At 39.2% G+C, this 10900-nt stretch overlaps 1 protein-coding gene across 2 annotated transcripts; it reads left to right on the forward strand.

Moving 5' to 3' along the window:
- The first annotated feature begins 527 nt into the window (after positions 1-527).
- Positions 528-10829, forward strand: LOC116319829 (glucagon receptor-like). Of its 2 annotated transcripts, XM_039616685.1 has the most exons (14): positions 528-617; positions 3882-3965; positions 4182-4270; positions 4379-4512; positions 5489-5610; positions 6158-6264; positions 6558-6714; positions 6974-7133; positions 7453-7513; positions 7597-7666; positions 7786-7877; positions 7981-8119; positions 9125-9166; positions 9536-10829. In XM_039616685.1, exons 2-14 carry the CDS (start codon positions 3906-3908, stop codon positions 9605-9607), a joined length of 1305 nt encoding a protein of 434 aa, XP_039472619.1. In that variant the 5' UTR covers positions 528-617; positions 3882-3905; the 3' UTR covers positions 9608-10829. The 2 variants fall into 2 exon arrangements, 1 of the variants encoding a protein (XP_039472619.1); XR_005614133.1 differs by lacking the exons at positions 528-617; positions 3882-3965; positions 4182-4270; ... (7 more) ...; positions 7786-7877; positions 7981-8119 and adding an exon at positions 8732-8920 and having other exon boundaries at positions 9536-9600.
- The last annotated feature ends 71 nt before the right edge of the window (positions 10830-10900 follow it).

Below are 10900 nucleotides of genomic sequence, written 5' to 3' on the forward strand. Positions count from 1 at the left end.
GTTTGCAAAAATAAAGTGTGCAGAAGCAGAAAGCAGCGTAACATGGCAATATTTCAATATTTGTTCATCCAGTCCGAGACACGGTCAGTGACACCCTCAGCAGTTGTAAGTCACTATGGAAAAAATGTTTATTTTCTGACATCAACCAGTTGGCAAAAAATACATAAAAAAGGGGGGGGGGGGGTATTGTACAAGTAGGGGAAGCATCATTGGGGCCACTGCCACCCCTGCCACTACTCTTGACACACCCCTGCTCCATGCTTATATTATATGCATCGACCAAAATAAAGACAGAAATGTAAGAATTACGTATAACTAAGACTACACACTACTCAAAAGATTTGATAGTTTCACTTAATGTACATTTAAATAGTGGATGCCTTGATAGCAAGAAAACTAAAATTTTGCAAACAATTTGAGGAAACTAACACATAGCTATATTCTAAAAATAACACCAAAGGAGAAATCGGTACATTCAAAGGCAGATGGTGGGCAGGGCATCACAGATTACTCCGTGGAGCTTCAAGGTGCAGTCTCTTCCACACACGCTCAGGACCAAACATCTCCACACCGCATCTGAGAGCAGCAGCAGTTCATTTCCAAAGGACGTAAAAGCTGTAAGTAAATACATGTTTTCTTTGTTTTCCATAACCTGTTAGAGCTGTTCCACAGATCTCCCAAAATACTGTTGTTATTTCTTTATATAAAAATAAAAGTGTTAGCCTACTGCATAAATATGCTGCAGGACTCGATTAACCATTTTTATTTACTAACGTAGCGTCGCATTTTTAAGGGAAATTCCATTGTTGAAAAATCGAGAGATTAAAAAAAAAGTTCATGCTTGCTTTAAAAATTATAGCTTCATTGTTGATTGACTGCAGCTTATAAGCATTATCTTTGCAAGTATAAAAAGTGTGATGTGTTTAAGACTTCATACCCATGAAGGTATGACGTTTTGAGTTTCTTGCTCTAATAGTTTTATTCATCTTTGTGTTCCTGGTAAAAATGTATTAATCTTGATAGGAAGACGCACAGCTGCTGTGTATCCCTTCATAGCAGTCCTTCAGTGAAACCACACAACGTTAGAAGGTTAGTTTTCATCTGGTTTAATGAGCAGTTTAGGATAAACTTATTTTGGATTGGGGTTTAAAAAGCTGGAACAAGCACAGAGATCCCACACTTGGAAAGAAACATTTGTGAGGGAAATGCTGTGCTGTGTTTATCTTTGCAGTGCTGGAGGCAGACAGTTTTTTAATAGTGGAGTCTGTCTGAGATGATTGCTGATATCGGGGTAGCAAGGACAACTATGTCCCCTAAATGCTTTTTTTCTCCCTCCACTGTTTAGTTCAAATAATTTTTTTCTGTTAATCTTCTCATTTGCTTTTGAAGCCATGACTTTCACGCAGATGCACAGTTTGCCCGAGTTAGACTTGATAAATAGCCAGCACATCTCACAGGATTATTACAGTTAAACTGCCATGCATGGGAACAAAAACCACTGAAAAATATTTGAACTAACCAAAGAAAGAAAGAAATGCACCACTGCTATTTTACTACACATGACTCCAGTTCAATAAGTATGTGCCTAACTCCCTAATCGCCTTTACCATTGGTTGAGTGGGGTGGCCAGAGGGGTGTCATGAGTCAAGTCTGAGGTAACCATGGCCACACTTAGCAAGTCCCTGGCTCCAGTTGTTTACAAGAATCGCATTACTGTCTTTATGTTGTAGTTTTCTTTGGATTTTTTTTTTTATCACTACGTGAGTGACAGACCAGAGAAAACTCCACACACATGGGGCAGGTTAGAAAGAAACCAAGCCCCATGTGATGCTTCACGCTGCTGCAGGGGATGATTCAGAAATGCCGCCTGCCAGGAGACAGAAATCAAATCAGTGTTTTCAGCCTAAGGTGGACCTCCCACAGATGATTGAGACACAGAGCCCCCTGAGAGGCTTTTGCTAATAATGGAGTTCCTGTGCAGTAGCACCTGTGGGTTAACCTTTAGCCATGTGACACAGCACAGGGGTAGAGAGGCGGGGTATACTCTGGACAGGTCGCCAGTCAGCATTATTTTCTTTAAGAAAGTCAAACCTTAAAGAGGAAAAGCATTTCTTGGGTTATTGTACAATTTAAATTGCTGTCTGGTCAAAGGCTGATAATGAGATTAAAAAACAAAACAAAAAATACATACAGTATAAAAGTATATATATATATATATATATATATATATAAGTCTGATTTTGAATGAGTATGTGCACAGTGTTTACAATGAAGTCATCTTGTGATTGAGATTTTTTTTTCTTCATTTTTATTACCTGCTAAAATGATTGTTAGAGCTCTGATCTCTCTTAGTTTCAGCATTTTTCACACTACCAGAACAAATCTACCCGACACATCTGTGAACAAGTATCTGTATTCGCAACAAAACCTCATTTTACTGTAGGCAACTTCAGAGGACAAAAGTATTGACTGCTTTGAACTTCGAGGTAGCTTCATTTCCCGGTGAAAAGGGCAAAATTAACTATCATAGAGCTACAACAAGATTGTTGAGCACTGATCCACAAACTATGAATCATGAGCTGACTGACCTGCGAGAGGCCCTTAAAGCGAAACAGGCTGAGAATTTTTAGTTAAACAGGACACGTAAAGAGCGAACTAAACCTTGCAAAGCCTGCTAGCTGAAAGAGCAGATATGTGCATCAAACTAGACAAGAACAAGGTGACAATCGGGAAACTCAGCAAGGTTGGAGGTCCCAAAAAGAGTAAGTTGATGAGCTGAGTGCAAAGAAGGATGTGAATTATGCAAAAACACTTGAGAGGAGAAAAATAGGAATTCATGAGAAAAAGAAGGAAATGTAAAAATACAAAGAAGCGATTGTTGGAAGACCAGAAACCACTCGAACACGAGAAGATCGAAGTGATGGAAGAGTGGGAGAGAGTGGAGATCCTTTGCTCTCGTTTGCACACCCAAATGGTGGCATCCTGAAAACCACAAAGACAAATGATTAGCCTAGCCATCAGGCTGAAAACACACCAAAAACATCATGTTGCCATTGAGTCATCTTGATCTTTTATTTGTTTGTTCAGGCTAATTCTCCATTAACAGATTTACCTCCTGTAAATGATAAGATATAAGAGTTCAGTACAAAAATAACCCTAAACAGAATAAATACATATAACAAAAAAACATGAACTTAAATAAAGAACAGAGACTCAAGATACTGCCAAATTTGACATTGCAGTAATCAATAAACAAACTAAGAGCTAAGTTAAACATTATATAATAGTCCACAAACAGAAAACACTGGGTCCAAGGCCCAGGACCATGACAGACTTTGTTTTAAAAGCTCTGCTACCTCACCGTTAACTATTGTGCTTCAATGCAGTGGTTATATTGTTAAGGCTAAGAGTCCTGTGTGCTGATGGAGGCGGAGGTCTGTGCACATTAAAGTCATTACACCTCACTCAACTTTCAAGCCATTCTCAATAGCTTTTGTTTGATTTTTGTTTGTGATAGAATTTTATGATTTCCCCTCTGACGTTATGCCAGACCTCCCATGTGCCACCCCATTTATATATTTTAGTACCATCAGAAACGATTAAACTTGAGCAAAATTGGTCGAATCAAACTGAATGAATTAAAAATATCCAGGACTGCAGGACAAAAGGTGCCGACGGTCGGTGCTTTTGGAGCTGTAATAGCTCAGATCCATTTTGAAGTTACTGGAGTGCTTTAGAAAAGTTATGGCCATTAAAGTTCAATTCATGGATGAAAAATCACTCTCTTAAATGTTTTTACACTATGATCTTAACCACTTTCTAACAACTTACTTCCATCCGTCACAATTATTGTACTTCACTGCCTCCTCTCAATTTTGCAGATAAAGAAGAACAAGTCTGCAGCGATGGACGTTACTCACAACTTTATAGTGCTGACCTGCCTGCTGTTCCTTCATCCTCTAAAGGTTAGCTAGTGAAAATAGTCAAAGAAGATTGATACATCTCTTCAATTAATCCTCTTCGTGAAACAAGCCGGTTTAGCTCTTCTGGTTTTCCCTTCATAAACAAAAGGTTTAAAGTGAAGGTCTGAGCCTGAGAGCGAGTAACCCATGATAGAGCGAGATCTCCTCTTTGACATCATGTTCTGAATAGTGTTTTTATATGTTGAAATTTCATTACAGGTTGAAAAGGTGAACGGTAAAGTTCTGGAGGAGACTTATCGAAAGTGGGTTCAGTACAAAGAAGACTGTTTCAGGACGATAAGAAATGAGTCACTGCCTCAAAGTAAGCAACTGCGTGGTAGAGGAAATATGGCAAGTGATGGAAATAGCAAAGGAGTTATTGAAATGTTAAATCAAACCTGGGGTTTTCTCCTAAGTTGCTTTTTGTTTGGCCTTCCAGCGGGCTTGTTCTGTAACCGGACGTTTGACAGGTATGCCTGCTGGCCAGACACTCCTGCTGGTGTTATGATCAACATCTCATGCCCTTTCTACCTGCCCTGGTATGACAAAGGTAACAACAAAAAACTGAAATGTCTGTCAGTTTGTCCTTTTTCCCTTTCAGTAGCTGCCAGTCTCTTCTGGATCTCAGTTATTACTGGTCAGTGAGATTTTGCTGTGGATAACCAATCTTACATTTAATTGTACATTTTGATCCTCACTGCTGACACTAAAATAAAAGTAAAGCATGCACTAAGTGTTGGCAGTGAGAGCTTAACTGGAAAACAGGAGATGGTGCACATCCTGTCAGAGCTAAGCCAGCTGCAAATAGAAGTTATGCTGATCATCTACAAACCTGATTTCAAAAATGTTTGGATGCTGTGTAAATAGTAAATATATATGAGATATGCAAAATGATTTACATATCTCATAAATCCATGTTTTCCACATAGAACACAAGAAAAAATTAAAATGTTTAAACCAAGAAAAAAAAATCTAAAAAAACTTGGGCTGGGCCGATATTTATTTTCATTTACCGTTCATACCATCCTCGTTCTTTTAACAACAATCCATAAACGTCTGAGGACTGTGGAGACCTGTTACTGGGAGAAAAATATCTTCCTAATCTCTTTAGTCCAAATGAATTGCATCCATGAAAAAGAATTTTAGATTTTTTTAATTTCAATTCATTTGAACACAGAACAGTTTTACACGTTGCTGCTTTCCATTTTAAATGCACTTTGGCCCAGAGAAGACAGCAGTGTTTCTGGATCATGTTCATATCTGGGTTCTGCTTCTTCTTCTTTTTCTTCTTCTTCTTTCTGGAAGAGTTGCAGTGACTTCCAGGACAGAATAAACTATGGGTTTTTATATAGTAGCTTTAAGTCCTTCAGGTTTTTTTTCCTGTGTTCATCAATCATGAACATTATGCATCTTTATGTTTCTTTTCCGTGAGCAGTGATTTAGCTTGCCTCTGCGTGCTTGAGCTCCCAGTTTCCCTTAATTGGTACTAGGCAGGTGTTGACTGAAGGACTAACTGTTTCATCCAGTGTCCCAGGGTGTTGTGCGTAGGCGATGTGGATATGATGGCCACTGGGAGAGAGAGGACAACGGACAGGTGTGGAGGGATATGACACAATGTGAGGAGGAAAAAGAGGTTGCGTCTCAGGAGGTATGGCAACAAAGTAGGTTTTTTTTCTTTTTTTTTCCTCTGTGGGGAAACATAGTTTCTTTTGTTTAGTGCTCAGTGTGTGTTAAAACTGTGGTCATTTCTTATCACACACAGGTCTCCATGAGTAAACAACTCAACTCATTCCTGACAATTTGCCTTGTGGAACAATAAAGTATCTATTTGTATGGCACTAAATCACAGCAACAGTCACCTCTAGGCTTGTTTTATTAATAATATTAATAATAACACAGTTGTGTACAAGAGCATAAGGGGTTACACAAGTTCTTTGTACAAACAAGAATACATCAAAGTCATAAATACCTATACAAAATGCACATTAGCCACCGAAAAAACAGGAATATAAAAAAAACATTCAGTCCTGGAAAAAACTAAAATGTGAAAAAACTGCATCCAAAGAATTTATTTTTAAAACTTGGGTAAATGCAACCTATGACGACCTGCTAAACATGACACACTACAACATATCATTATCATTTCACTTTAAGTAATTTTACGACTTACTAAAAGTGACAATTTGTCTTTACAGCTGTGGTTCAAACAGTTAATGGTGAGCTTCAAGATGCTGTACACTGTTGGCTATTCCTTGTCCCTCTTCACGCTTATAACAGCTCTCATCGTTCTTCTAAGCTTTAGGTAAGCTCTCTGATAGATGTGGAAATCCTGTTTTTTTTCCTATACTGTCAAATAAAACTCCACAAAACATAATAAGTTTGTAAAAAGTCTGCTCAACATGCTGAAACTTGTATTTCCTAACTCAGTGACTGCTGCTAAGTTCCTAAGCATGGCTTAATCCAAGAATCTAAAAGCACAATAGTTATAAATTGTGTTCCTTTGTAAGTCTGATAATTTTTTAAAAGCACCAGAATCCACAACATGTTTTTAAATCCAGGCAATTTAAAATTGTATTACTCTATGTTCCTTGGCAGGAGACTGCATTGCACCAGAAACTACATTCACGCTAACCTCTTCCTGTCCTTCATCCTGCGAGCTGTAGCGGTCATTGTTAAAGACACAATGTTGGAACATCACTGGGGAAGAGAAATCATGAAGCCGACTGATGTGAGTGAGATGCTCAGTCATCAGGTACGTCTTGAAATTCACTGTTAATTATTTATTTATGTTATTTGGTAATAGATCAGTGTGTAAGTCGCACGGTGTGACGCTAGTGCATTCAGATAATTACGTAAAGCATGTTTAAAGACCACTCCCATGGAAATAGGTGGTTAATTTGCTAACTATTTTGTAAAAAAATAGCACGTTTTAGGAATTTTACAAGTGCCATGCAAAGACCTTTGATATGCAATTTGTATTTTTTATGGGTTTTTTTTATTATTTCTTTTAGGCTGCTGTTGGTTGCAGGATAGCACAGGTGATCATGCAGTACTGTGTCCTGGCCAATCATTATTGGTTCTTTGGAGAGGCTATTTATCTGTACTCAGTGCTTATTGCTTCAGTCTTCATTGACAGCAACAAATACCTACTTTACATCTATCTCGGTTGGGGTGAGTTCCATCTCTTCATAAAAAAAAAGCATACATTCAAGGGGTTAAATCTGCTTTTTGTCAAAGAGCACCTCATCATGGCAGTACTTTAAGCTGACATGTTGCAGAACAATAGAAATGTGTCACCACGACGCCTCTGCTCCTCTTTAGCGCTGCCTTTACCTGAGCACTCAAAGGACAAAGCACGCTCTGCATCAGCAGGAGAGCTTTTATAATATGGATACCATGGAAACATGTACACACCATGCTATTTCATTCTTAAACTTATTCTTGAAACCTGCAGTACTGAACCTGGTGATCTCTGATGCTTTCACATTAGGAACTCCACTGTTGTTCGTTGTTCCCTGGGTGGTGGTGAAGATGTTGAAAGAAAACAAAGAGTAAGTGAGTGTGTAGAAGTGTCCCCATGTGACAGATCACTATGGAGAAGGGATGGTGACAACTATCTACCTTTTTTTCTTAGGTGTTGGGCTGTCAATGAGAATATGAACTACTGGTGGATTATTCGTTTCCCGGTTCTTTTAGCTTCACTTGTAAGATGATTTCTGCAAATAGCCCCAGAAGTGTGCGTTTATATTGCATGGCTCATAGTACTTTGCATTATATACATCTGAATAAATAACAATAGATATTATGATTTTCTGATCAACAGATAAATTTTCTGATTTTCATGAAGATCCTGAAGGTCATATTTTCCAAATTGCGAGCCAGCAACCCAACTCATTACCCCGATTACAAACTTCGGCAAGTTTTCTCAACATTTGTTTAGTGAGGTGGATCAGAGATAGACAGATCATAGTTCTGCAGTGGGACAAGTTACCTATCTGTTTTATTTGCATTTTTTTAGGCTCGCCAAGGCAACTCTTACCCTCATTCCTCTGTTTGGAATTCATGAGGTGATTTTCGTCTTTGCTACAGATGAGCAGACGACAGGCGTTCTGCGCTACATCAAAGTGTTCTTCACACTTTTTATCAGTTCCTTTCAGGTAGGCAAGAACTTGTGAGTGACCGCTGGTTTTGCAGGCACACTGATCAGCCATGACGTTAAAACCAAGTGCATGATACTTCCCTGCTGCTCCACTTTGACCCTCTGATGATCAGACTTCCCTGGATGCTTGAGTGGAGTTTTTTTATGGTGTGACAGGACGCTTTGTTCACCTCAGGGAGGCACCTCAGTGTCGTGGTCCTGAGTCTTTGGCCCAGGTTTTTGAGTTTGTTTGGACTTATGAGATGGTTATGTTTAGTTTTTATGTTTGTTGATGTTCTTTGAGTTTTAGTTATCTTCTAGTTTTGCTTTATTTCATGTCTGTTCCTTTTTTCATGTCCAGTCTGTGTTTTGTCTCCCAAGTCTGTCATGTATTTCCATGTCTGTTTATCCCCTGTCCTAAGTCAAGCTCACGTCCTTGTGAGTCTCACTGTGTGTGTCACTTCCTGTTTTACTTTGACAGTTCCTCGTCTCATGTGCATTATGTTCAGTTTTGCTTCCCGTTTCATTAGTCGGATTTGTTCCAGCTGTGTTTCCACCCGTTGCCCATCCTCTCGTTATTCTGTGTATTTAAGCCCTCAGTCTCCCTTGCTTCCCTGTCATGTTGTCATCATACTGCTTCTCATGTTGTGTGTGCGACTGTCTGTTAGTTAGTCAGACAGGAGCATTAGTGGTTCAGTTAGTTTACTCCAGCTGTGCTCTGTGTTAAAGCTGAGTTTTGAGTTATTTTGAGTCCTCTCTTTGCCTTTCACACAGCATTACATGAGAAGTCAGGGAGTACACTGGTGGTGAGTCGCCAAAGGTGTGCTGTGACAAAGCTGTGACAATGTGATCATTGTAATTCTGAACACATGTCAGAGACTTTAATGTTGTGGCTGATCAATTTATGTTTGTCACTGAAAAAAAAGAACAGAAAAGCTGCCTAGATGTGATCTAATTGATTCATTAAGTAAAGAACATCTTGCTCAAACTAAACTAGACTATTTTTATGAACTGGTCTCTCCAGGGATTTCTCGTGGCTGTGCTCTACTGCTTTGGCAATAAAGAGGTTTGTTGTTTCATTTCTTTCTCAGAAGGTGCTAATAACTGTTATCCATAAGTGATTTTGTAAATAACAAAGTACTTAAACCATAGGTGTAAAAGTGTATATTTTTAATGTTGAGATGTTGTTCTTAGGGCTGATGGGACATTTACAGTTGTCAGGGTGCAACAACATCACATTTAAAAAAACAGGCATTATTGTTTCTGTATTCTTTTATTTTTTACTCTAAATGTTCTGTTGCAGGATTTGCATCCATAACAGTATAATTTTAACGACATCACAACAAATGGGCTTTAAGTTTACATCTAAACTGCAAGAAGCTTTATGAAAAAGAACATTAATTCTTAAATAAGTTATCGTCCTCTTTGGGTGCAGGTGCAGGCAGAGCTAAAGAGGAAGGTGGGCAGCTGGAGAATGGGGACAGAGACTGTATGCTGTGGACAGTGACTAGCTGTGCTGGATCCTCGAGAAGACAATTTTTCCATCGCCACAGTGCCACAGCGCAATGGATCCTTTGTGTCAGCAAGTCGACCGGTGCCTGATTGTTCCCTGAGTCCTGGTAGTTCACACATTTTGAGGTGTCAGCTGCCACCAAACTCTCCACAACCACATGCTTCTTTACAGCACTTTCCATCAGAGTTAGAGAAGGACAACATCCAAAGCCATGTGGATCAGGATGCAATTGGATTGGACAAGTCGCAGGGAATGCAGGTGTCCTTCCTCATTCATCTTAAAGACCCTGTGGAGCTACTCCCACATGTTGTGAATACAGATTCAGACTGAATGCAGCCTTGCGTTCATTGTACATTTCATTTTCAGTGAATAGTAAATGAACTGGTACTTATAAAACACTTATCCACTGAACAGCAATTATTATAAGCTACATTCACCTACTCACTGACACATTCATACAGCACGTTCTAAATATCACATACACACACTTACACTCGGATGGATGCATCAGGAGCAATGTGGGGTTTGGTATTTTGCCCAAGGACACTTTGTGCACTCGAGGTGCCAGGGATTGAACCACCTACTGTTAGATAATCCAAAAAACCTCCTGAGTAACAGCTGGACACTACTTAGCATAGTTTGAATGTTTAAAACTTGAATATGAGGATGCACAAACAGGTGACAGCGACAAGTTAAAACATGAGATATAACATGAGAAATGAGTGTTATAAGCAGCATAAGGATTTAATGAATATTTGTTTTTATTGACTCTTTTAACGTGTGAATAAAGCGGCTCTACTAAAAAGTTCATACATCAGCCAAGCAAATAGATTTGTTTATGGGTTTATGTGACCTCCTTTCTTCTTCTTTTGGCTGCTTTACTTGTCGCCACAGCGGATCATCAGCCTTCATCTCACCCTGTCCTTACCATCCTCCTCTGTCACACCAACCCTCTGCATGTCCTCCTTCACTCCATCTATAAGCCTTGTCTGTGGTCTTCATCTTCATCTCCATCTTCAGCATCCTTTGTGCATGTCCAGACCATCTCAGGCTTGCCTCTCTAATTTTGTCTCACGTCTTTTTGGAAGTACCACCATCTTCAAATCATATATCATAGCTCTCACTCAGGTCTCATTACCATCTTGCAAATCTTCCCTTTCACTCTTTACACTTGTGACACTCATCTCCACCTGCTTTTCCCTGCCTGCAATCTCTTCGTCACCTCTCTACTTCACTTCTTCACGTTTGCTTTGCATGGCTGACCCCAGGTATTTATACTAAAATATG

This window comes from Oreochromis aureus, linkage group 8, assembly GCF_013358895.1.
Source record: "Oreochromis aureus strain Israel breed Guangdong linkage group 8, ZZ_aureus, whole genome shotgun sequence".
Taxonomy (NCBI): Eukaryota; Metazoa; Chordata; class Actinopteri; order Cichliformes; family Cichlidae; genus Oreochromis; species Oreochromis aureus.

Excerpts from the sequence above, each read along its gene's own strand:
- LOC116319829 (XM_039616685.1), top strand. The coding sequence starts at position 3,906 with ATGGACGTTACTCACAACTTTATAGTGCTGACCTGCCTGCTGTTCCTT. Across the intron at positions 7,514-7,596 it reads ATGTTGAAAGAAAACAAAGA|GTGTTGGGCTGTCAATGAGA; the intron begins GTAAGTGAGTGT and ends TTTTTTTCTTAG. Across the intron at positions 7,667-7,785 it reads CGGTTCTTTTAGCTTCACTT|ATAAATTTTCTGATTTTCAT; the intron begins GTAAGATGATTT and ends TCTGATCAACAG.